This window comes from Taeniopygia guttata, chromosome 8 (assembly GCF_048771995.1).
Source record: "Taeniopygia guttata chromosome 8, bTaeGut7.mat, whole genome shotgun sequence".
Classification (NCBI taxonomy): domain Eukaryota; kingdom Metazoa; phylum Chordata; class Aves; order Passeriformes; family Estrildidae; genus Taeniopygia; species Taeniopygia guttata.
The window spans coordinates 23,980,361-24,007,108 of record NC_133033.1 but is presented as its reverse complement, the minus strand read 5'-3'; the positions used below and the strand labels follow the sequence as shown (position 1 = coordinate 24,007,108).

Below are 26,748 nucleotides of genomic sequence, written 5' to 3'. Positions count from 1 at the left end.
AGCCGTGGCTGCCCCATCGCTGGCAGTGTGCAAGGCCAGGCTGGGCAGGGCTCTGTAATCACGTCCCTGCCCGGGATGAGCGGCTCCGTGCGGCCGCTCCCGCCCGAGCCACCCCGGGACATTGTGGTACGCTCCGCGCTTGGGGCGCGCTCGGGCAGCGCCTCAGGGAGCGCGGGGCACGCCGGGAGCTGCGTGCGGCGGCGCGCGGGGCACGCCGGGAGCTGTAGTTCTCCGCCCTTTGTCCACGTCGACCCTCCCGTCACGCGTTCCCTGCCGGCTCACGTGACCCCCGCGCCGCGCTCCCCCATTGGCCCGGCGGCGCGCGCGGGCGGGGGGCGGTGCCGGAAGCGGCGGCGGCGCGAGGCCGTTTCCCTGGCTACGCCCCCGCGGGCGCGCGCGGAGGGGCCGGGCCGGGCCCTTCCTGCCCCGGGAGCGGCGGGAGCGGCGATGGGCCCGCGGCGGGACTAGCGGGCAGCGGCCGGCCGCCATGGCCCTCAGCGCAGCTCCGGGCTGCCGCGCCGGGGAGCGGGGGCCCCGCTGCAGGAGGCCCTGGAAGCTCCTGGCCCTCGGCCTGCTCTCCGCCTCCTCCGTGCTGGCGGCCGCCCCGGGCGCCGGGGCCATGAGCAGGGAGGAGAAGCGCCGGCTAGGGTGAGCGCAGGGACGGCGGGAGGGAGGGAGGGAAGGAAGGACGGTGGGCCGGGCCGGGCAGGGCAGGGCAAGGGGTGCGCGCTGCCCCCGGGGTTGGGGTGCGCTGAGTGGCCGCAGGCGCGGAGCTTCGGCCCGGCGTCCCCTGTCCGGCCCGGCGTCCCGTGTCCGGCCCGGCGTCCCGTGTCCGGCCCGGCGTCCCGTGTCCGGCCCGGCGTCCCGTGTCCGGCCCGGCGTCCCTTGTCCGGCCCGGCGTCCCGTGTCCGGCCCGGCGTCCCTTGTCCGGCCCGGCGTTCCCTGTCCGGCCCGGCGTTCCCTGTCCGGCCCGGCGTTCCCTGTCCGGCCCGGCGTCCCGTGTCCGGCCCGGCGTCCCGTGTCCGGCCCGGCGTCCCCTGACCGGCCGTGCCCTGCCCGGACACTCCCGGGGACGCGTGGCACCGGGGCCCGCCGTGCCGGGGCTGCGTGTGCCGCACCCCGGCGGGTTTCGGGCTGCTGGGGACACGCGGCCCCTTCTCCCGTGTGGGGGCAAACCGTGTGCTGGGTGCACTTGTAGCTCGCCCTGGAGGTTTCAGCCAGGGCTTGCGTGGAGCTCGCGGTGAAAGTGAGCAAAGGTAAGTGTAAATCCCCACTCGGTCGGTGGAATTATGGCCGTGCCTCTGTGAGAGTGCGGGAGTCATAAAAAAGGTGAATGTTTGCGTGTGTCCTGCCTAGTTCCTGTATGTAACCTAAACTGCTTCGGTCCCCCGTGCGTGTACGTGGAAGAGGCTGATTCTTTTATTGTAACTTTTAGGTGAAGAATAAATATTGCAGCGTGTGCGGAAGTACATTTTCCTGCATGGAATGGGACTTTTAAAAACAAATTTGCAATCAGGGGTATTTTGTGTTAGTAATATGTTTCTGGGGGCAGTTTCATCGTCCTCTTCCCATCCAGTGGTCAGTTGTACAGAACAATAATGCAAAAAGTCTGCTGGAGAAGCAGTGTGGATACTCTCACATTTGGTAATCATGGAGTTGTTAAGGTTGGAAAAGGTTTCCAAGTCCAGCTGTTGTGTATAAGTTGATATTTAACTCCCGGTATTTACAGTTACTGGGGTTTTCCATCATGGGTTCTCAGGATAGTTTGTGTGTGCAGTCTTTTATATGTTTTCTTCGTAAAGCTACACAAGCAGTTGAAATTTCATTCCCCAATTTGTTTTAAAATTTTTGAATTGCACTTAAAATATCATTTGATGCCCCAGGCATGTGCAGGCCATGTCCTGCTGTGGTTTGTGTTTGGCTGTAAATGTAAGTTTGAAGCATTTTTCTGTGTGCTGCATCACCCAGAAGCTCTGTGTTTAGCTGGGGTTTTGCCTGCTGCAGCCTGAGAGGTGCCTGGGAAAAGCACCATCCTCTGCTCTTTTGATGCCTTAATGCACTTGATGAGTTAAAACTACTTCTTGAATTTCCAAGTCATTGAACTAAATTGGATATATACAATATAATTGTGGTGTCCCTGGCTCCTTTATGTTCTATCTTATCAGCAGAGATTGTGAATTATGTTGATGGTAGAAATTTGCATCCTTTTTTCCTTGCAGGGCTCCTTAGTGAAACAGTTAGGAATTATCAGAAGTAGTGCTGTGTCTTAAAAAAACGATGTAGTTTTTTGGGAGTTTTTATATGTAGGAGCATTTCTGTCCCTTCAAACATATGAAACAAATTTAAGGGTTTTCTTTAGTATTTGCTTGCCAAGAGATCCCCAAATAATTTCATGTTAGGTGAAGAAAGAGTCTTTCCTTTCTGGAGTGGACAAGAGCAGCTGAATCAAGCAAAATTATTATTCTGTATTTCATTTACTTGAGTAGAGTATGTTAGTAGGGGATCTGTGCCTGACATTCAGATATTAAAGAGTGATACATATAAGATGGTGTATTAAAGGCTACTGGGAGACAGACCACTAATACTTTTTTCTTTTTTCTTTTTTAGAAATCAAGTGCTTGAAATGTTTGATCATGCATATAGCAATTATATGGTAAGTCAGATACTTGTTTGGAGTTTTTCAGAGTTGTTGTTGCTGACCTGGGGCACAAAGCAACTTACAGTACATGACATTCTATAGAAATATCTGGGAAGGAGGGGTGAAAATGGAGCTAAAATAAATAACAGCACTTATAAAGCCTTTAAAAAGATCACAAGTATCACTTTCAGGAGGGTTGTGATGACTTTTAGAGTGGTAACTAAGAATTGTTTGTGGTAACTCCTAATACATGCCTGACCTTTCCCAAACCAGTTTATCTCATGTCAGGCTATCAACAGTAAAGTATTTGGTTGGAAATACCAGGAAAATGAAGTTTGGAAGAGCTGTCTGTAGACATTAGATTCTGGAGATCACAAATTGATCTTACTTACTTTGTAGGTAAAACTGACATTTAATATTTCTTCAGTGGTAAGCCATGGCAGATGCAGTTGGGGCATTCTTCTACAAACTTTTTGTAGAAGAGAAAGGGAATCTGGTGCCATATCCAGGCATTCCAGGCTGTGCCCAGGGTGTGACTGTCATATGACCATGGGCCATGCTGGCTGTGGTTTCTTTTGCTCTGACTTGTGATTCCTGTGCAGGTGTCCTCCTGTTCTGGTTCTCTGAGCCATTCCACACACCCTGGTCTGGCTCTGTTTACAAAAGCTTAACAATACATAGTTGTTTGGAGTGGACTTCCTCAAGTAAAAGTTACTTTCAAATATTCTATAAATAATACGCTTTTGAGGAGAAAGTGTGGCTGTGACTAAGATAAATATAAAAGATTAATTCTTGCTGGCTTTATATGGACATTCTTGGACATTCTTCGTGGCTGTTACAGAAACCTGTCTCAAGTTGCATCAGTTCCTGCAGCACAAACTGCTGTTTCCTGACAGCATCTTACCACATGTCCCAGGTTCTGTGATATGGTTTAAAGTTTAATATGTTATTCGAACTTAAAATTTCAGGAGTTAAAACTTCATACAGCATGGGAGAGAGACAGAACTGTAGAGTGGACAGAAAGCCAAGCCAAGAGGATTTTCAAAGTGGTGCAGTTTCTCCTTTTAACTTAAGCTCTGTACTTTTGAAACCTTTAGCAGTTAAACATCAAGGCTTTTTGGTTGTAATTTTTGTAATCTGGTTCCATGAGAAACTCTTGGCTTGGATTTCCTCAATGGAAAACCTATGTGTTTGGCAAAATTGCGTAAAATATTACAAGGATCTGTGCTTCTACTGTTCATTGTGTGGCAAATTGGCAACTGGTAGGGGTCTTGCCACATCTGAAGCTAGAATATTCTTTTTGAGGGAGAGAGAAAACTTCAGCTATCCTGGAAACTTCTAAGCCAAAGGGATATTTATTTGCCACGTATGCTGGAACACTAAACAAACAGAGAAATGTGAAATGCTTGTTTAAAGTTGAAGAAAAGATTAGAGTATCAGACTTGATTCTGGCAACAGGAGAACGAAGTATTTTTGCAGGTGTTTTTGAAACAGCCAGCTGAAAAGTTTTGATTTTCTGTTTCTATTAATACGTATTTTAGACATGCGTATTTAGAAGACTGAAAATTCATGTTTGATTGCAGGGGAAATTCCCTTGCCTTTTTTTTTTTTTTCCTTTTTTAAGTTGTTAACAGAAGCTTTGAGAAAAAGCTGCTTTTTTTTTTTTTTTTGGTCCTTCAACAACATTTGTAATAATGGGGATATTTTTCTTCTTGGCTGTCAGAACATGTGGAAATGTCAGTCACTTGAGGCCAGTGACTTGGGAAATAACTCAATCCAATTCTCTGCAGGCAGAGAATGAGTGAAGTTTTATTTTTCAAAATGCTTCAAGTTCTATATTTATAAAGCTAAAAGTTTATTTTTCCAGATTTTTTATCACTTCTCTTATCCAAAATTTAAGCCAGAGATCTCAGTTTTGACATTGCTTTTGTTGTATACTTCTTTAATCTGTTTTTCTGAATACTTTGCAGAGATATTCAGAAACATCCAAGCTGTATTAAAATGATCTAGATTCTGCCTTTTGTAGTTAAACTTGAGGAGAACAAAGACTTGAGCAAAGACCAAAACACTCAGGAGGGTGGTATACAGGGAAACAAACCATCAGTTTCAAAAGAAGTTGTTGTAAGAAGTTGTTTATTTATAGAGGAACAGTCCTTTTTTATTTTTATTTCATGCTAGATTATTTTTGTATCATATATTTGGAAAGATTTTGAATGTGTTTACTTGCAGATTTTGTGCAGCAATTGAAGTTTTTTATCCTGCCACATGTTAGTTCTCCACTAGAAGTCAAACTGGCGACCTCAGTACAGCAGCCAGTTTCTTGCATTAAATCAAGAGAAAAGCTCTATCCCAAACCACTTGTGTTAAGCTTCTAAAGGAGGAGGTTTCATGTTGGTTGGAATTAGATATGTTAAAATTCATTGTCATTGATGTCAGTCTTATATTTGTTATATTAGTGTCAGTTATATTTGTAAAAGGCTCAGTCTTGTTAGGGATTTTTTTGTGGATTCTTTTTTTTATGTCTTATGTAGTAATTCACCAATTTTTTGTTTGAACTTCTGAGTTCTCTTACCTGTCACTGATTGTCACCCTCAGCCAGGTGAGCTCATTGTGCAGAGTCCAGTGAAGGGCCATCAGAGTGATGGAGAGGCTGCAGCATCTTCCCTGTAAAGAAAGGCTGAGGGAGCTGGGGCTGTTCAGCCTGGAGAAGGGAAGTCTCCAGGGGATTTAACAAGGGAGAGAGCTGGGGCTGTTCAGCCTGGAGAAGGGAAGTCTCCAGGGGATTTAACAAGGGAGGCTGTCAAGAAGACAGAGCCAGGCTCTTCTCAGCAGTGCTCAGAGGAAATGGGCATAAACTGAACCATGGGAGGTTCCCTCTGAGCATGAGGAGACACTTTTACACTGTGGAGTTGGCCAGGTGCTGGCACAGGGGGCCCAGAGAGGCCATGGAGTCTCCCTCCTTGGAGATTCTCAGGAGTTGTCTGGACATGGTACTGGGCAGCTGGGTCTGGGTGGCCCTGCTCCAGCAGAGGGCTTGGATGAGATGAGCTCTAGAGGTCCCTTCCCACCTGCAAGACTCTGTGATGGCCATGCAGTTTTTCTGCAGAGCAGCATGGTGAGATTCCTTTCATTACACGCTCCCAGGAGTGGCTGTGAGCACTGTGACTGATTCCCCTGTTTTGTTCCCAACAGGAGCATGCGTATCCAGCTGATGAACTCATGCCTTTAACTTGTCGTGGACGAGTGCGGGGTCAGGAGCCAAGTCGAGGGGATGTGGATGATGCCTTGGGAAAGTTAGTGTCTGAAATGGTCACTGTAAACATCTAGGAATAGAAGTACAATTGGCAGCCCATAAAACTTGTTTGTTCTGTTGATATGGCCAGAAACTTACACTTGTGAGAAGTGTTTTTATTTTTATGAAGTTAACTGATGTGAAATTGTACCTTAATTGGAAGAATTAACCAGTGAATGAGATCCAAAGATTATTTTTTTTAACCATTCTCCCCAGTATTTTCTGTAGGAAAACCTTCCAAATATGGGCTGACATTTATGGTATTAGTAGTACAGGTTATAAGGGTTAATTATCAGCTGAACAAAACAATAACCTCTTATCCATGATGCTGGCCTAAAAAGTGATATTTAAAGTGCTTTTTTTAAGTAGAAAGTTTTCTGAAAACAAGCAGTCAAATGATTATCATGTCTATGATAGCCTGAGGCCTTTGCTGAAGTATAAGACATTATTTCAGACATGGAAATATTTTCTATTCTTTGTTTTAAGGCTGCTGATAGTACAAAATACTGATCCATTGGCTAGCAAAATGTAGATTTAAGGATTGGTTTTTTCCATGTTAAATGGAATAATCAAAGGCAAAATGGACCTATTCTAAATACATATGTAATTGATACCTTTGAATATGTGCAGTTTATAGATCAAATTCTTTAATAACAAATAGCTGATTTTTTAAAAAATATCACTATTTAATGTCTCTAATCACAATAGGGTTAATCAAAGCTGAGATCCTTCTCTTAAATACGGCTTCTGATCTAGCATATTGAGCATGTTATTTTGGCTATGTTTTGTTATGTACAAATGTTCTTTGGTCTAGAGATTTCCATATAATCCTGCTGCCTTGGAGATAGCCAAAGAATACAGCAGGTGAAAAGTATCAAGAAAATGTATTTTTAATCCATTCTTTTTAATGACCTTTTTTAAAAGTGACATACTAGCATTTGAGTAAAAATGCCTTCCCTCCTACCATCTACCCTTAGATGCATTAAATTATTGTGTGTATTTATTGTTTTTCTCTATACAGGCTTTATTCTGTACCTTATAATTGGTTACATTATTATGTAGCAGATTTCTTATCTAATCCTTTTTCTTGCCAGCTGCCTCATCGGTTGTGTTGTCTGCCAGTCTTTGCAATCACAGAATGACAGGGTGAGGCAGCTGGGTCAGTTCTGTTTCCCTGGAGAACGTAGGAGCCTTCTATATAGATGTCAAATGCATCATTTCCCTCCTTTTGTATGAAATAGTTGTGAATTTGTTAGGCAGTTGTGCATAGCCATTAGTTAATCTCTGTCTCCTGTAAAACAGCACTCACAGAATGCCCTTATATCTTTACAAATTAAAGAGAATTATAATATGGGAACACTTAATTAGAGTTTTGGTTGTCACATGTTGCCTACAAGGTTTCACACATTTAGCACTTATTGAAATCCTTGGTGTGTGCTCCTCAGTAGGCAATTTTAACTGTTCTAAAGTGTTCAGTTTTAACACCATCGTGTTCTGTAAGTTCTATTCTGTGTTGTGGGTGTGTCTTAGCATAGGAGCAGTTGTTAGACTTATTTAAGATACAATTATAAATATAATTCCTGGGATGGGGAAAGGCCCCCTCAGCTTGGGATGCACTAGAACAACCCTGGAGAAAACTTCTGATCCTCTTTAGGATCTTCTTGTTTCAGACACTGTGGAGCTGACTTGATGCTCTCTTTTCATGGAATAATCATGGAATCCCAACCTGGTTTGGGTTGGAAGAGCCCTTAAAGCCCATCCAGTGCCACGGGCAGGGACACCTTCCACTAACCCAGGTTGCTCCAAGCCCTGTCCAGCCTGGCCTTGGACACTGCTAAAATAGTTCTTTATTTTAGAATAAATAAAGTAGTTCTTTATTTTAAGTCTGCCACTTGCTAGTATTGGAACAGTTTCTGGTATGAGAAATTTAGCTTGGAATGGCTTTTTATCTCAACATTTTTCCTTTTTTTTGAAAAAAAAAGTGAAACAGAGGTTGGAAAATGACTAAAACTTTTTTTTGCTGGATTTCTTAATAGATTTCATTGGAGACAAGAAATAGAAGTTAGAAAGCTTAGCAGTAAATAAATGTATCTGTAATCATGGCTTCTTTGTCAGCTCCTATTCTGGTCACTAGCAAAGGGGAGAAACTTAGAAAGAGATTTTGATACTAAACATGTTGAGTACAACTGATTGTTTTGCAGCTGGTGGTCTGTGAGAATTTAGTTTCTTCCCTGGTATCAGTTGCTATTAAAAATCACTTAATTCTTACACATACAGATCTACACTAAATCTGTTTTAAATTTTCTTTCATAGGTTTTCACTGACCTTAATTGATACCTTGGACACTCTTGTGGTAAGCTTAATCTGTTGATAAGCTTTGATAAAACAAAGAGATTGTCTTCTGATGCTCAGATTTATTTTTAGATTTCTTTTTCATAACCACTCATCTCTGGCTCTGTTTGAAGTGACTGTTGCTTGTGGGAACTTTGAAGTGCTGTGAGGATGGAGTTTGGAGTTGGATGTAATAACTACAGCAGTTCCTTCACATTTCATTGATACTTTTTTATATTGCTTTTTTTTGGCTCTAAGTTAACACAAAAGGGTTTGGTTTCCCTTATAGTCTAGAGCAAGAAGCTCAGTTAGTGGTGGGCACGTCTTTATAACCACTGATGTATTTCTGATTTAAATTGTGTGTTCATATTTCTTGGATAACTTCGTGTGCACTGAAATATCCTGTATGCAAATACACTGTGACTGCATTAGCTATACTGGAACTGAACACCTGCTCACTGTTGTATTCCAGGTGTTAAATAAAACCAAAGAGTTTGAAGAGGCTGTAAAAAAAGTAATAAAGGATGTTAATTTAGATAATGACATAGTTGTGTCTGTCTTTGAAACCAACATAAGAGTCCTTGGGTGAGTAACTTTTGTTTTCAAAACTCCTAAAAATGTGGATTTTAGGCAGTGTCTTTAAGACACCTTTCTGTGCTGTTCCACCTATTTGAAATAGTTGTGCCTTTGTCAGTTTGCCTGAGAGTGGTTTTAAAATGCAAGGCAGGACTTGCTGCAGTGGTATTGGAGCAAGCTGCCCCCATCTCACTGCTGCAGGCACAGCTTTGCTGATTAAGAACCCCATGTGATGTGAGGGAACAATGGGTTTGCTTAAGGGAAACAGGTTTGCATATGGCTCTGTTCCATACTTGATTTACCAGATTTTGATACCTGGGGTCATAGATCATTTCAGCTTGGAAGGGACCTCTGGGGCTCAGTGCAGGATCAGAGCATGTAATTTTAAGTTATTATATGCCATTTTGGAGGTCTTGGTTGCAATTCCTGTCTAATATTGATGAATCTATGATTCCAATGATGAAGAAGAATAATTGCTTCCAAAATACTGGTAGCTAACCTTGATTTATAATGGGAATTGGGTCAGCAGTCTAAAAACTAGGGCCACAGTTAAGTACATGTCATCTAAATTGTAGAGAGTTGTCCTTGCTGTTCAGATGAATGTACCTTTTGAGATGTGGATAATTTCTCTTGTGTTTAGAGGTCTCCTAGGCGGGCACTCAGTGGCAATTATGCTGAAAGAAAAAGGTGAATATATGCAGTGGTACAATGGTGAACTCCTGCACATGGCAAAGGAACTGGGCTACAAGCTTTTACCTGCTTTTAACACCACTAGTGGTCTCCCTTATCCAAGAGTAAGTTCTGTTTCTGTAATGCAGGATTACAGCTGTAATCAAGACTTCTGTTGCTTTGATTTTATATCTTTTTCCAAAATAATTTCTAAGTGGCCAGAAAATAGAAAGCTCCTAAATTACAGGTACTCTCAGGAGCCAGGAGTAGTGAAATATTTACAAAACTAAATTTCCAGGAGCACTTGTGATATTCTGAGTTCCTGATTTGTTGTTATAAAAATTGCTTGGATTAGATTTTTATAATGTATTCTCTTATTCAAATGTCTATTGAACCAGTCAACAGGTTCTGGTTGGGGAGGGTTGAGATTCTGAGTATTCGTGGACCGTTCTCTGAGTATGTCTAAGTTGGCAGAGCAAAACCAAAGAGATCTGTTTTTTCTTGTCTTTAGAAAGAGCATAGATTATATACTTGCTATACAATCCTAGGAGTGTAAATTCTCTCAGCTAGGAAAAATAAAGATGTTAATCTCTATTTTTCTCTAGGTTAACTTAAAATTTGGTGTAAGACATCCAGAGGCACGAACAGGAACAGAAACTGATACCTGTACAGCTTGCGCTGGTACCTTGATCCTTGAGTTTGCAGCTTTAAGCAGATTCACAGGAACATCTATATTTGAGGTTTGCTTTCTATGATATCTTATTTTTTGCTTTAGGTCTTTAGCGTTGTGTCTACATTTTGTAATTTTAGACAAAACAATTCTGAGCTCATGATGTCTTAGCTATGCTGCACAAAAACATTTGTATATGTTGAGATTTGTAGTGTTTGTGAGCTTCCTTCTAAGGTTTGATTTTTTTAAAATAATTTTTTAAATCACAGGAAATAACTGTGATTGAAAGTAGTTAGAGTAATACAGAAGTAAACAAAATGCATAATCTGAAGACCAGAAAGAGTTCTGAAATTGTTAGAGAAGAAACATCCTATTCCTTTCCTAGCATCTTAATTGAAATAGCCAGAAGAATCAGAGTTCAGTGTCTGTGTTTCCCTACTTCCCTGTTGTTGTTGTTGCAGGAATATGCCCGGAAGGCGCTGGATTTCATCTGGGAGAAGCGGCAGCGCAGCAGCAACCTAGTGGGGGTCACCATTAACATCCACACTGGAGACTGGGTCCGCAAAGGTGGGGCTGACACCCAGCCAGGGGATCTCACCCACCCCAGCACGCTCACCTGGGCTGCTGAAAGATATTAATGGAGAAACCTGCTGCCCCAAAGCCTGGCTCTGTTCTCAGAGAGCAAAGCCCTCTCTGCTAGAGAAACTGGTTTTATTCATGGCAAAGTGTTCCCTGATCCTCTTTAACGCCAAGAGGGAAATGCCTTGGGATGAATTTTCAGAGACTTTGCTATAAATACATGGGAAAAATATAAATAGGACAGGAGAAGTGATGTCCTGTGAAGTAATTGTCTGTCCATATTATTATGTGCACTAGTAGTGCAAAGCCTTTGGCATAGACACACAGTATTGTGTCTCTGCTTCCATCTATGCCTTAATTCCAGTGAAAGGGGACTTTTTCTTTCACTGGAAGAGCCTTCAAAATTAAAGTGGGAAAATGTGGACAATACCCATATCACTACATAAAGTAAACCCACCTTTTTATTTTTGCCTGTTCCTAGATAGTGGAGTTGGAGCAGGAATAGATTCATACTATGAATATTTATTAAAAGCCTATGTCTTGCTGGGGGATGACAGTTTCCTGGAAAGATTTAACACGGTAAGTTAACACCTTGCTCAGGTTTGTGCCTTCTGCAATACAAATTTCAGAGTAATTGTGTTGTCAGCTGTTAGCCTGAGAAGGGATCCTTAGCAGAATTTTTGTGACTTCTGCTGTGTTTAGGGCCAGCTCTTTTTACTGAGGGTTTTTGCTAATCTTAGGTGATTAGCTGTCACCTGAGAAGCTATTTTAACCCCATCCAGTAAAATTCAGAACCTTCTAGGCCTTTATCCATGTTCCCAGTATGGGAGAAGCTGTAATTCCAGACCATTACTGCAGATCTTTCTGTAAAAGAATGTAAGGCTCTCTTCTTCCAAGCCATTGTACAATTTCATTTTGTCCTGGAGCAACACAAAAATTAACATGTGGATCTTGCTTTGCACTGCAGATCTTCAGGCCCAGGATACATTTAAGTATGCAAGCTGAAAACCATGCTTAGATTTTTTTAATTCATAAATTACTGAGCAACTAGGTCGGCATCATATTTCATAAAAGCATTATTTCTTTTGAAAATAGCAATATCCATGGAAAGCATTTTCGATTATAAAATGATTTTATATCATATAGCATGTTTTTTTTAATTAGAAGTGGAATAATTCCATAGTTAATGTTGTAATACTTTAGGTGTAAAGATGATTTCTTGGTCCTAAGGGGCAGCCCCCAGTGTTACATTTTCCTTGAGCTAAATCTCTTAAGTGTTTCCTGTCATTTTGGCTCATGTGCTCAGGATTGCACCTTCTGAAAACAAAGTTTAGGATTGGAAGTCAGCAACATGGCAAGTGACCTAGTGGGCTTAGAAGTTCTTCTGAGCCATCCAGTTCAGCTGCTTGGTTTGGGTTTTTTACCCTCCTTTTCCTCCTGAGATCCATATGCTTTGGAATTCTGTTGTTCAGAGAAAGCAATTTCAGCTTTCTGTAGAGTGTGCTTTAAAATTCAGCCAAAACAAATGTGCCTTCACTGTGATAGTTCCTGGTTTATCACATGGCTGCTGGATATTCTTTTGTGTACATGTGTTCCTTGGAAATGTGCTAAGTTCTGCAAGTGTAATACTGTGGAGCTTTTCAGTATTTGCTACACTTGGTTTTAGTTTGCAAAGCTAGAGATTAGAGGCAGTGCCAAACATAGTAATGACTTGGAATGTAGTAATGGCTTTTCCATTTAAATACAATGCCAGTCTGGTGATCTGTCTCTCTTTTGGGGAATAAATTGATACACAAATTCCTGCTTTTCCTGATGTTTGACAGCATTATGATGCCATAATGAGATACATTAGCCAGCCACCTCTTCTCCTTGATGTTCACATTCATAAACCAATGCTAAATGCTCGGACCTGGATGGATTCTCTGCTTGCTTTCTTCCCGGGATTGCAGGTAAGGTGTAAAACCCATGTAGAGATGGTTTTAATAACAAAAACAATTATTAACTGGGTTCGATGTATGATTTTCAAGTCAAGAGTAGCAATTTGATTTTCAGAAATACTGAGGGAACATCCCTGGAAGTGTCCGAGGCCAGGCTTGGTCAGGGCTTGGAGCAACCTGGGCTAGTGGAAGGTGTCCCTGCCATGGCAGAGTGTGGCACTGGATGGGCTTTAAGGTCCCTTCCAACCTAAACCATTCTGATTCCATGATTTCTGTACTTAGTCCAGTCACTTCAATGCTATCATGCAAGTTAATGTGCTTTTCTGGCTGTGTTGAGTATCAGGACAAGTATGTTCCTGTAATTTGCTTCCTTCACTAGTGACTGGTTTGCTACTTTGTGTGCCATTGACATCTTTAAGATAAACTAAATGACATTTTTCACCCCAGTTCTCTGTAAATGTCAGAGGTCTTTGTTCTACATAGGCAGTAATTTTAATGAGTTCACTGATTTTGCTTAAAAAACTCTTAAGGAGTAAGCTGTGACTTACACTGATAGGGATTAATAATAACAATATGTAGTGACTGCTCTGTAGCTTTGCATGAACACATCATGAGTGTTTTTAACCTTGAGTGTTATTCCTATGCTTGGTGAATCAGTGTTACTTTTATTATTTAATTTTAGGTGTTGAAGGGTGATATTAGACCTGCTATTGAAACACATGAGATGCTGTATCAGGTTATAAAAAAGCATAACTTTCTTCCAGAGGTAAGGTAGTAGTTTTTTGATTTTGTAAATCAAAAATTTGTATTTTTGATTGTGTAAACTGTTTTTTTACCTCAGTTTGAACAGTTGCAGATGCCCATTTGAAAAACCAGCAGGTATATATATTATTAAAATCAAAGGCTCATTTCCACAGCATTCTTACGTGATTTGCAGTTCTGCTTGTGTGACAGCTGAGAGGATGTTCTGAAATTTTGTATAATGTCTTTGAAAGTCAGCACACAAACTTACTGCAGATGCTGCAAGTCTTTGAGCAAGTCCATTGTGCACAGAAAAGCTTGTTTACCTGCTGAAGTGTATGTCTTTAATCTGTGATGACTCAGATTATATTTGAAAGCTTCTGACTATGGGTTTAATTGTGACTTTCCTCTAGTGTAAGCTTATTTCTGTTAGAGAACATTTTAATTAACATCACATTCACCTAGTGTGGTTATTGAGAGCAAAGAATGCTAAGCACTGGAATTACTTTTTTGTTTGAGGGCTTTTAAAATGGTGTGGGTTGGCTCTTTATGGGCTTTTTGGTGGGTTTTTTTTTGGTTTGGGTTTTTTTTTTTTTTTTTGTACTTATGAAGGAAACTTTAAAAGGTCAGGTGGTTGTATTTAAGCCAACAGACCATCCTCCAAGCAAAGACTCGGTTTAAACCTTAGTATGAAATATTAGTGAATATATGACAGAAGTGGCTTTTCCCAGTGGACATTAAGAGTGACTAGACAGACTGGGAAATTTTTAGATATCTGACTGGTAGCCTGTGGTATTAATTTAGAAACAGCTGCTTAACCATCTGTCACTGTGCAGTGACACTTGACTGCACTGGAGTGTCAGGTGATAGGTATGTTTGCAAAAATGGTGTTTATCAAAGCTAGCTGGTTATATAGTTAACATAGAATTCAAATAAACCTGTCTTTGGTTTGCATTCCTGCATTTATTTTTGTCCTTTTTCATCCTCAGGCATTCACAACAGACTTCAGAGTTCACTGGGCTCAGCATCCTCTGAGGCCTGAGTTTGCTGAAAGCACCTACTTCTTGTATAAGGTACATTCACTCCTCTGACCTTTGAGCACTTTTTCTTGCACCTAGAGTTCTGTTGCTGTTTTATTTCAAAACAGAATTGAGTAGCATATCTCCAGCCTAATTTATCCACTGGAGCCAGTTTAGGATATAAACAAGATGTAATGGTTCTAAAATTTTTTTTGTTTTTTTTCATAGGCTACAGGAGACCCTTACTACCTAGAAGTAGGAAAAACCCTCATTGAAAACTTGAACAAGTATGCCAGAGTTCCCTGTGGGTTTGCTGCAATGAAGGATGTTCGTACAGGAAGTCATGAAGACAGGTAAAGTGTGCACAATTTTTTTTTTAAATAGAAAAATACAGAAAAAATCAAATTTTGCTGTGTAATTAAATTGAGATTTGAGGAGCTGTCTGTCTTCAAGTCTGATAACCAAGTCTTAAATTACCTGCTTGTAATTGTATTAAACTGTAAATGCATTGAAGCAATCTGTGCACTGTTTCAGTAGGGTTAGAGGGTGCTCTAGAAGAATAATTTCAGTTTAATACCCTTTCATTTGTCTGAGAGCAATAGATGAATTACGTTTAAGCTAAATATGTTTCAAATCTGTAAGTTTGTCAGGAGGTTTATTTGTTTTTTCTGTAATACTCTTTTGTACTGAATGTGCTGAATCATTTCCCTCCAAACATAGCTTCTTCCAAGCAGAAGGAATGCTAATGGAATTATGTCCAGCAGTAATAGTCATCAAGTCTTCAGAGATGGAGAACTGTGAATATTTATTTTACTGTCATTCTAGAAATGAGATCTCTCTAAAGGAGCATCTCCTTTTTCTCCACAGGATGGATTCATTCTTCCTGGCCGAGATGTTTAAATATCTGTACCTGCTGTTTGCTGATAAGGAGGACATGATTTTTGACATTGAAGATTATATCTTCACTACAGAAGCTCATCTGTTGCCACTCTGGCTGTCTACTACAAACCAAACCATCTCTAAAAAAAATACAGTACGTAACAGCTCCAGTCTAAATCCATTTCTGTGGTACACTTTCTTTTTTTGAGGGGAAATGGAAATAAAATCGGGAAAGATCAGGATAGTTTGAGGAAGTGCACCAGTTTGAATACATTGTTTAATAGGCGTTATTTCATCATATTAACAGTGCAGTCACAAGAGTAGTGACTGGAATAATGACTGGATTCTGTGCTGTTGAACCTTGAGATTAAAGATAGGAATTATTAGCAAGAATTAAAAAGAAAATAATTCCCCACTTCTGTATAAATTGGAAAATAACACACTCGGATATTTTGTCCCCATCTTTATTTTTTATTATTTTTTATAAAACCTCATCTGTTCTTGGTAACAAATTTTGAGAGGTTTTTTGAGACAGCTGTGGAGTTAATTTGACAAGATACAGCTGCAGACAGATTAGGGATGTTAAATTACTTTAGTCCATGCAGTAGGCACCTATTGCATAAATATGAGAACAGTTGTGGGTTTATAAATTACTTAACCTTCCAGAATAACCTGGAGTAATACAGCTGTTCTGTGAAGCATCATAAATCCTCACTTGTTTTTTTGATTTTGTGGTCAGTAAGGTGACATCATTTGTCTGTAAGGCAATAAGAAAAAGGAAGAAGAGAAAGAGGAAACATCAAGGACACAAATTCCCATATTTGTGCCTCTATTTTTAACATTTTCTAAGAGTTTTAGAATAATGCCTGGATCAGAGGAAAAAGCTTATATTGTGTGTCAAGCCATGTATTCTGGAAAAATCACTGTTTGATGGACTTTAGCATTAAGCAGTGACAAATTTTTAGTTATTTGATCTTAATGTCAAGCACTGGTTATGTTTTAATGAGTCATGGGTTTGGTGTTAAATGCTCCTTCGGGGTGGAAATCCCACACCCTCTCTGAAATATTCCTTCCCTGAGAATTTATCTTTCCTCCTTGAGTTTTGGAAACAGGCTGTTTTCTGAACTAAGCAAGAAGCTTTCTGAAGGGTCTGAAGGAGCATTTTATGTAACTTTTGTTCCCAATATAAGAATTTAATACCTTTGAGACAGACAGGGTTCCCACAACTGATGATGTTTTAAGTGGTGGCCTAACTTGGTTTGTTCTATTGAGAGCTGCAAATGTTAATGAAAGGCCAGTAGAGAGGATAGAATGAATTGCTCAAATGCAGTTTTTTAAGGTCTTTGAGTCAAAGCTGGAAATGGGCATAATCCAAGTAAGCAAAACCCATTGAAAATGGTGTCAGGTGGCTGAAAGGCTGTGATGTTGGTGTTCCTCTTTTATGGAATTTTATCTGAATAGATGGAATGTGTAAGTGATTTTTAACATAAATACAGTGCTATTAAAACAAACTGTGAGAGAGACGCTTGGTACTATCAACCCAACATCCTGTTTGTATTTGCTCTCGTAAACGAGAAAGGTCATGTCTTAGTAACAACCCTTTAGGTCTTGGGTTTTAGGGAGCCTTTAAATACTTGATTTTTCATTGGCCAATATGTTGCAAACTGGAGGGGTGTGTCTTTTAAGGTGGATAAATACTACATTAATTTTTATGGGTTATGAAATGAGCTTGCCAGTTATTTGCTAAGCTAAGGACAAGCCAAATGTGGCTCCAAACCACCAGACATGTTTCACATGTTACAAACCTGCAATTTGTGCAGATGTTCACTCTGACATCTTTCCTAAAAATAGACACTGTTTGAATTATATAGAGATTCATCCTTGCTCATCCAGACTTGCAAGTCTATGTGGTTCCTGAGGAACAGAATCTTTTGTTCACATGAAAAGATGTGACATTTTTAGTAAGAATGACCTAAAGCCTGCAGCTGATCACTCGTTGTAAAGCCATATCAGGTGAAACCAGAACTACTCCCTTTACTTGTCCAGCACATAAAATACAGGGCACTGGTTTTGTCATGAGCAGCCTTGAGAAGTACTGTCTACCAGCAGAGGATTAGCTGTTTCTGAAAAAAAAAAAAAAATCTAGGAACTTTATATAAATTTGGTAAATTGTAAATCAGAATGGGTGTTGTATTCCTCTGTCCAAGGCGTTGCAGTGCACTGGCTCCCCTCTTCTGCACTCAGCTACCACATGTCCCCAGAACACAGATGACTTAAGTTAGGATTATCTATTGAAGCTCTTTATGTAAAAATGTAACCTGCATATGTTTTCCTCTGTATCTTTGATTTTAGAGCACAGAGTACACAGAGCTGGACGACAGCAACTTTGACTGGACCTGTCCCAACACCCAGATCCTCTTCCCAAATGACCCCATGTTTGCCCAAAGCATCCGTGAGCCTCTGAAGAATGTGGTGGATAAGAGCTGTCCCCGGGGCATTTCCAGAGCGTAAGATGGATATTTCCTCTTTTCCTTAGCACAGGGCTGACTGGAACTGGGTCTGCTCTGCAGGGAAGGAGAAGCATGAGGTGTGCTGGTGCTGGCAGTCCTTTTGGGATGGGCCAAAGGGATAATTCCTGGTCACAGGAAGAATCGCTTTGGATTTCTCTCAGCAAGACTTAGTTTGTTTCCAGCTGGAATTAGCAAGTCTTTCAAAGCAAAAGGAGCTGAATGGGCTGCATACGTTGGCTGCAGCTCCCACTTGGAGTATTGTAGGAAGTATGTGTCTCTGATTTGTAAAATTAATTTCTGCAGCTTCCTGAACAATTCTGAAAGTCGTCTTTGTAGCAAGGAAATTATGCTGCCATACATAACTGGACCCATTCTGAGGAATTTAGGGCAGTGTTAAGGCTGAGGAAGTTTGTCCTCCTGACCACCTCTTCTATGTTTGTATTTCATGAATAAAACTGAGTTGGAACTTTATGGGGCAGACTGGGTTTGGTCAGTGTTGCAATAATGCAGACTATTTACAAACGAGAGAAAGTATATGGCAGTTTTGTTATCAATACTTGGGAGGGAGATTTGGCACTATAAAATTATTGATTATATAGACAACTTTTAAAAAAAGATAACTTGATTGAAAAGTTTCATTCCACTAAAGCTTGCACTCAGTGTACCAAGAATTCCAGTCTTGTGATGGCAGGGATAACACTAGAGTTCTGTTTCAAAGATAATCTGATTTTTAAAGCTTTGATCTCTGATGTCTTTTGGCAGAGAAGAGAGTTTGGGAAGTGGACCAAAACCACCGTTGAGAGCCAGAGATTTCATGGCCAGTAATCCTGAGCACTTGGAGATCCTGAAGAAGATGGGAGTCAGTTTGATCCATCTGAAAGATGGACGAGTACAACTAGTGCAGCACGCAGTGCAAGTAAGCCGACCTGGCAGGATTTTATTTTTTAGAGCTCTCAGTAAAGTCCTCCTAGCAATGATACTTGACACCTGGAGCTTCAGGAGGGACAGCCACCCTGTGGAAGGAGGCACATGAGCTGGATATTGGACCTATATTTAGCAGGTTGATGCTTGTTAATCTTTTGCCTCTGCAACACTTCTAACTAATCTTCCACCAAATTAGATAGAGACTGCTCAGGCTGAAGTGATGTAGCCAACAGCATCTTGGTTGAAAACACTGCTTTCAGTGTGAGATACTTCCATCTCTTTATGAGGTCTATATATTTGTATATTTTCAGTTTCCTGAGTGGTGTAGGTGCTAAACCTTTCGTGAAATGATGCATGAGTTGAAGTGAGCATCCACCCTGTGTGATAAAGTCTTTGTAGCAGTAGTCCAAGCAAACACAACTTGAGTTTCTTTTCCCCCAGATTCCTCAACATTTAAGATAAAATTGTTTATCGATTCTTTTCTCTGCAGGCAGCAAGTTCCCTGGATGCTGAGGATGGCTTACGGTTCATGCAGGAAATGATTGAACTCTCCAGCCAGCAGCAGAAGGAGCAGCAGCTCCCTCCTCGTGCTGTCCAGATTGTTTCCCATCCCTTCTTTGGCAGGGTAGTCTTGACTGCTGGGCCAGCACAGTTTGGGATGGACTTGTCCAAACACAAAGCAGGGGTATGTGAGATGTGGGTGTGTCTGTTCCTTCCCTGTTGCACAAGCCTCAGCTTTACAGTGCTGCTGTTGTTTGAGGGCATCCAGCTGATCCTCCAGGTGATCAGTTAATTACAGTGGTTAAAATGACAGGGCCCAGTGGTGGCAATGACAGCAGTTACAGTCGTGGGGATGAGTGACTTATCTGTCTGTGCTCTGTGCTCTGCTCCTGAGTCATCAGCCGTGGTTTAGGATTTAAAACACATGCACAGCTTGAGTTGCAAAGCAAGCTTATCCAGTCTGCAGTGCACAGCTAAGGAGATGGTAATTTAAGGGGAAGTTTCCCTCCCATGTCAGCCAAGAGCTGGCAGAAACTTTTTAGAGTTAGAGCAAGTTGTTCTAACAAAAGCTTTTCTAGAAGGTTCTATGTAGATGGAAGAGGGCAGTACCACAGAGGCAGGGCTCTCTATGCAACATTAGGAAAACCCATGTTGCAGCCCCAAGGAGACTCCAGACTAGCAGTTCACAGGCAAAAAATTTCCAGAAACAACACTTCCCAGGTGTAGATAAACCACACTGATCATGAGAATTAGGTTTTCATTCGGTCATTCTTTGCTTCTAGGGCTCCAGGTGCAGGGCACAGATTGTCTGCACTGACACAAGACTACACTAAATGCTGTAGAATGACTGAAGGAACAGAAATACATGGGAATCTCTCACAAGCATGACCATAGTGCTCTCATTCTCTCTTTCTTTTTGTTTTTTCCAAACAGACAAGAGGATTCGTTGCAACCATTAAGCCATATAATGGATGCTCAGAGATCACTAATCCTGAGGCAGTGAAAGAGAAAATTGCTTTGATGCAAAGAGGCCAGTGCATGTTTGCTGAAAAGGCACGAAACATTCAGAAAGCTGGAGCAATAGGAGGCATTGTCATTGGTAAATCCAATTCCAAGCTTTTAATTTGTGTAAATGTAACCTAATTTTACAGATTTGAAGATACACGAAAGCAGAGAAGCTTTAAGCTGAGAAGCACAGCAGTTGTGCTTTCAGAAGATGAAGATGTGTTTGGGGTTTGTCTGGTCCTGTGCAGACACAAATTGGGATGAGGGGTTGTCAGTGCTCTTGCAGACTAAAAGCTGTTACTTTTAAGGATTGCAGGGTGCAGTCAGTACTAACTGCTGAGAAAGAATGGGGATAGAAATGAAAAGTGGAGAAGAACACACCAGGTTGGGGTTTGCTGTGAAGTGACTGGGCAGGGGAGGCTGTTCCACGTTCAGCTGATCTAACGGGAAGTTTGCCCTTCCTCTGGTGTGCTCTGCCTAGATGACAATGAGGGCAGCAGCAGTGACACAGCCCCTCTCTTCCAAATGGCTGGGGATGGTAAGAACACAGATGACATCACCATTCCCATGCTCTTCCTCTTCAACAAGGAAGGGAACATCATCCTGGATGCCATCCGGGAGTATGAGGCTGTGGAGGTGCTTCTTTCTGATAAAGCAAAAGACAGAGGTAAGGTTTGAGGTGATTTATGTCAGTCTAGCTCCCATCTGTGCTCTGGCACCGTGGAAAATGGACAGGAATGATTTGCACTGCAGCCCAGAGGTGCTGTGGTTTTCTGTTTGACACTGGAATTAGTTTTTTAAGTAAGCCATTAGTTGAGAGATATCATTGATATTCACTCCCCCCTCAGGTAACATCCAGAAATGCTGTTCCTAAATGGCTTATGAGAAATCAGTCTTTTGGATTCCTTTTGAACCCTTTTTGTCATCAGCTGCTTTGAAATAGCATCAGGAACAGTGTGTTTCCAGTGCCCTTCATTGTGAGCATTTCTCCCTCACCAAGATCCCCAGTGACATTCCTGGGACCCAAAAGGAGAGAGACAAGTGCTAGAACTATTTTGGCTGTCTAAGGGGAAGTGGTTTACATGAGAAATAAGGCTGCTGACCTCAGATGTTCTGTGGGTGTTCTTGTATAATGCAAGAAAATTGCAAGCTAATACATTCCCAGTTGAAATGTTTGAATGCAGCAGAAAATTCCAGATTTTTCTCTTGTAAGCCTTCCTTGTAGCACTGCTGTGTCCAAGCAGAGTAGGTAAGAACAAGTATCTAAAAACTCAGCCTATTTGCAAATGGGATATGCCAAAATCTTGTCTTGTTTCTTCCTAACTGACAAATCCCTTCTGTTTATAACTGTGCTAAGTGCTCTGACAAAATGCTAAATACAGGATAGCTCTGCCTTTGAGAGTTTGTAACCCATATCTGCTTCTTCCCCCTCCTCATGCTTCCATTTGGAATCCCAGCAACAATCTTTAAAGGTAAAATGATTCCAAACTACATTATTGATAGCAGTAAGTATCTCATGTCAACAGTGGCATGTGCAGTTAAATTCCCTAAAAATCCTGAAATATCAGTGTCCTGCTTATAGCCATAAACATCAAACCCAGAGAAATCTGCATGACTAAATTGGGCAGTTGTTGGGAGCTAAGCTGGGATGTGGGAGATGTGTGTTACTTGCTTTGAGTGGGGAAGCTCTGGCTTTGGCTCTCTCAAATGCACAGTTCAGTAAACTTGGGAAACTGTCCAACTTCTGTGTGCTCAAATGTGGGATCCTGGTGGATCTGGGAGTGCTTTAAAATCCAGCATTAAAGTTCAGTGCACACAGTAGATATTTGCTTAAGGCTGAAGGGAGGGTAACTGGCACTGACCCACAAATCACTCCTGAAGTTTGAGGAACCAAAATGAGCCTCAATGTATTGTTTGCCCTCATTTAAAATGTGTTTAAAAGGCTTCCCTCCTATCCCTCTGTAAAATATTCCTCAGTACCATTAAGTTTTCATATCATTGGAAAGTTTGCTCTTCCTTGAAGAAATAAGACCAAGGGAAGTGACCTTGATTTTAGAATACATACTAAAACATTGCATTCCTACGGTTGTTTTAACTTTTTTTTTCTTTTTTCCTTCCCCTTCAAAGACTTGGAAATGGAGAATATGGACCAGAAATCATCTGAAAATGATTCACACAAACCAAATTCTGAGGAAGCTCCTTCAGAATCTCAGGATGCTGGAGCAGTCAGTGAGGAGCCTGAAGGAGGAGGCGAGAGCTCTGCTGTGGGTGACCCTGCCCCTTTGTCTCCTGCCAGTGCAGCCAGTGCCAGTGTTTCCATGGCAGATCAGGATCCTCATGCCTCTGGACCTGCAGAGACCAGTGCTCTGGAGCCAGCATGTACACCAGGGGACAGCCAGCCTCAGGAACAAAACACCCAGACAGAGGCCAGTTCCAAAGCTCACTGGGATAGTAAAGTCCAGCCTATGGAATCCATATTAGCGGACTGGAATGAAGATATAGAAGCATTTGAAATGATGGAAAAGGATGAGCTATGACTTGTAATAATAACTTATTTGTTAATAAACAAATGGAGACCTCTTTGGGTAGAAGTGAGGCCCTGATATCCAAGAAAACATATTCAGTATTGGGATGAGCAACCAGGTGTCACCTGGAAAACAACACAGAATTCCAGCACAGGCTGTTGTATGTTTTAATTTTTCCTGTTTAAAAATGGGAATGTGCAATCAAAGCATTTGTGTGGCCCCGTGGCTGGTGCTGTGCCCCAGGTAGGGAGGAGCCTGACTCATGCCTCAGGCTCTGAGGGACTCCTGGGGCTCTGGGAAGAGTTGAGCAGGGTGGGGTGACAGACCATGGACTGGTTCTTGACGGGGCACCCACCCCTCCCCAGCTGAAAGCCTTCCTTACAGCAGCAGGGGAATTGTTTCCAGGTGTTCTCACAGCTGGAAGCAGTCTGGTTTTGTCTGACATATCTCAGTGCTGCTCATCACTCCTTGCACCCCTTACCAAGAGCCACAGGGGGACCTGGGAGTTCCCCTCCTGCTCTCCAGCTGGAGGAATTGTACAAACCAAAGGCAGAGTTTGAGCAGGGCCTGTCAGGGAGGCTAGGCCAGCCATGGGACCACTGGTAGAAGGTGTGGGAAGGTCCTGCTGGAGGCTGAGGGGAAGCAGAAAAGGCAGGGGTTGAGTCCCAGTTGTTTCCCTTGGCCTCCCAGGTGGAAAAACTCCAGTCTGCCCGAAATCTGAAACAGTCTAGAAAGGACACAGCTCCATCAGCTGTAACAAATCTGTTTCTACAAGTTTGGCTTCCAAGAGCTTGACTCCATTGTTCTTTTTATATACAACTTGTGTATGTGGTGTTTCAGGCAGGGAGGCCAGGGCCAGTGAGGAAGAGCAACAATTCCGACTGTTGGGTTGATAGTTCAGAGTCCAGGGGTGTTAACCCAGGCTCTGGAGTTTGTTCCAGGTAAGTGGGAGTCCAGATTTGTTATCCACATTATATTTAAGTAAAAATGGGGAAGTTTAAACAACATAGAGGCATTTTGACTGTGTCCAAAGAAACTGCCAAAAACTAATTAACTTGATTTATATAAACTGCTTTTAGTGAATTGTGGTTCAAAAAATGGTTTTATATCAAAGACTAAATGAACACTGCCTATATGCTGCACCAGGCTAAAAATGCAGGTTTATGTTCATCATTGTAATGGAGCAAATAAACAGGAAGCCCTGCTCTGGACTGCACCTTTGATTTAGCTGGTGAAATTACACGTGCTGAATATGCAACTGTTAATTAGCACAGCCATACTCTGTATTTATACTCTGTACAGTGAGCAGAGCAATTCCAGGCATGTTGGATCCATGTACTCAGCCACACTTGCTTTCAAAAGTCTCAGAATGCACAGGCACCTTTTGAGAGCATGGCAGTCCATCTAAATATCATCCAGAACTTTAAATCACCAGGGTAGGAGGGAATTCCAGGAGGAACAGTGAATAAGTGTCCTTTGAAAGAAATTAGCTCTTAAATGGAGTTGTCATTCCTTTGCACAAGTAACTGTCTGGAGGCTTGGACTTGAAGCAGCTGGGGGTTTTCATTTGGGAATGTTTTTATTTATGGGTTTTGTTACACGAGTTCATAGAAGTCATTTGACCAGGGGAGCCTTGTAAGTGTCCTTGGTTCCTTGGAGCCCTGGGAGTGCCAGGACAGGGCCAAGTGCAGGATCAAACCATGAGGTGCAGATCAAACATTTTCAGAGAATTCTGTTGATCTGTCAGTACTCAGTGCCACAAAAGGAGCATCTTTGCTCCCATGCTTTTTGACATGGACATCATCTTTCTTCTTGGTAGCTCTTTTGGTGGAAATAGTTATTTTTATATCCTAGAGGCCTCTGGTCATTACTATCTCAATATAGCAGCTAAAGGTTTTCTTTTTTTTTTTTACTTGCAGATTTAGGTGTAGATGTCAAATTTTATTAAAAGGTTAATTTTCCTTGCCATCACCAGCTCATTTTTAGTTACTGCTTTCTCCACCTGTTATTAGAGCAGCAGGCATTACCTTTCAGGGATCCCAGAACTCCATATGGATTTAGGAGGCAGCAATTTGGTGGTGGCCTACCTCAGATTACTGTTGCCTCTTTCCTTTTGAAGTGTTTTTTTTTTCATTTAGTTCTGCTTCACCTTTGAAACCATCATGAGAGCCATAGCTGTGTTTACAGAACTGAATCAGGCAAGGTTGACCTTTTGGGAAAGAGTATTAAACTGGGGGGACAGTTTTATTCAGGTTATTTTCACTTTGTATTTCCTTATGAGGACATAGGTTTTAGTTTAACCTGTTCATATCATTCTGGAAAGAGTTCAGTTTTCTGTTACTGTCATCTTAAAAAGCAAAAAGAATGTATTCATCAAAAAGAAAAACCCTTTTGGAAAGGGGAGAGAGTGTTCTTCCCAAAAGTTTGGAAGTCTGCTCCCCTGCATATGGAATATTGCTCATCATTAATCAGGAATCACCCTTAGTGTATGGCATTGTACATTTCTTTGTATGGTATTGAACACTGAAGAATTCAGGAATCACAGCTGCAACTAGCACTTATTCCATGCCATGTAATTCAGATCAGCCAATTAATTTCTCATTTGATCTTAGAGGAATCTTAATTGTTTACATTTATTGTTTCTTAATGAAGTTTGAGAATGAGCCCAGCTCTGGTTCTCCTCCTCCTGCCAGTGTCCCTGAGTAGGCACCAATGAGTGTGTGTTGAGAGGTGAAAAACAGGACATCTTATGCAACAGGCATCAGTCAGAACATAGAAAACAAGAAAACAAACCATTCTGTGAATGAAAATTGTATATTCAGATTTTATGAGATTTTTGGTTGGGTTTTTTTTGGTTTTGTTTTTTTTTTTTTTTTTTTTCAGCCAGACCAATTTACAGCCGTATATTTTCTTATGGAAGATGTCTAATAACAGGTGCTGTAATACTATTGTTGGGTTTTACCCTCTGGTGACAAGTGTACCCAATATTTCTAAGGGCAACTATGTACTGTGATGTAAAAGTCTGGGCTAAAATGTACATAATCCGTGTACATAATTGTGTACTTGATTATCTGCTGATTGTAAAGATTTAATAAAATGTAAATATTCTGGTCAAGCTGTGCTGAACTGATGCTCATTTCTGCATTGCTGTTGGCTGTCACTTTCAGCAAGGCAGTCACGCCAGTCCTTCACTGGCAGCCTTGGTGCTGGAGCCACCCTGGAGAAGCCTGGAATTTTTCCCTGGGAAATCAGCTGAACCCAGAGGTATTGTAATAACCAAAGCACCACCTTTTCAATCTAGAGCTGAAACTGGACAGGCTCTCAGCAATCAGATCTAATGGGACTATTTCAACCTCTCTTCTCTGACTTGGGCATTACTGTTTTATGTTTAAAATCCAGAATCCAGACCCTCAAAAGTTCATTTTGACTGCTGCATCTGTTTTATTTAGCATGAAAAAAACAGGTCTCACTTGGGCCTGACGAGGTGAGTCTTAGAGGATTGTGTCCCTCATCCTTCCTCTGTTATGAGCTCTCCCCATCACCTCTATTCCTGTAAGGTTTTCCTCTCTGGAAGTCAGGATTAAGATGCAGGAGTCCTAAATCCAAGTCCTTGTTCAAGTGCTGAGCAGTGTTGGTGATATGAAGTAAGAAAGCATTGCCAGCCTTGCTGGGGAAGTGCTAAATTCCTTCAGCCTACTGCTTCTGTGTTCTGGGAACATCAGGGCTTAGGGACTGGAGTATTTTGGAGCAAAGGCCCTTTCTGCCCCATTTGAGAAACAAGGGACACATCCCTACTATTAAACTGTATTTATTAATTTATGCCAGTGGTTGTATTGAGGGCCTTGTAGCTCAATTGTCACATTTCCATTTTTCATGCAGGTCACCCGAAGATGTGACACCCTTCACCCAAAGGACTTGAGCTGCTCTGACTGAAATTCAGCTGCAGCTGCTG

The 26,748-nt window shown here is 41.7% G+C and overlaps 1 protein-coding gene across 4 annotated transcripts; it reads left to right on the top strand.

The window, feature by feature from the left end:
- Nucleotides 1-334: 334 nt before the first annotated feature.
- EDEM3 (ER degradation enhancing alpha-mannosidase like protein 3) lies at nucleotides 335-25,911 on the top strand. 4 transcript variants are annotated; one of them, XM_030279458.4, is made up of 21 exons: nucleotides 335-648; nucleotides 2,608-2,653; nucleotides 5,831-5,931; nucleotides 8,244-8,283; nucleotides 8,734-8,846; nucleotides 9,478-9,631; nucleotides 10,112-10,246; nucleotides 10,638-10,743; nucleotides 11,237-11,334; nucleotides 12,579-12,704; nucleotides 13,375-13,458; nucleotides 14,423-14,506; nucleotides 14,681-14,805; nucleotides 15,320-15,485; nucleotides 17,684-17,838; nucleotides 18,604-18,757; nucleotides 19,256-19,450; nucleotides 20,200-20,365; nucleotides 20,753-20,938; nucleotides 21,729-21,743; nucleotides 22,399-25,911. In XM_030279458.4, exons 1-21 carry the CDS (start codon nucleotides 488-490, stop codon nucleotides 22,806-22,808), a joined length of 2,820 nt encoding a protein of 939 aa, XP_030135318.3. In that variant the 5' UTR covers nucleotides 335-487; the 3' UTR covers nucleotides 22,809-25,911. The 4 variants fall into 4 exon arrangements, with proteins under 4 accessions (XP_030135318.3, XP_030135317.3, XP_030135319.3 ...); XM_030279457.4 differs by having other exon boundaries at nucleotides 21,729-21,776; XM_030279459.4 differs by lacking the exon at nucleotides 21,729-21,743 and having other exon boundaries at nucleotides 336-648.
- Nucleotides 25,912-26,748: the final 837 nt, after the last annotated feature.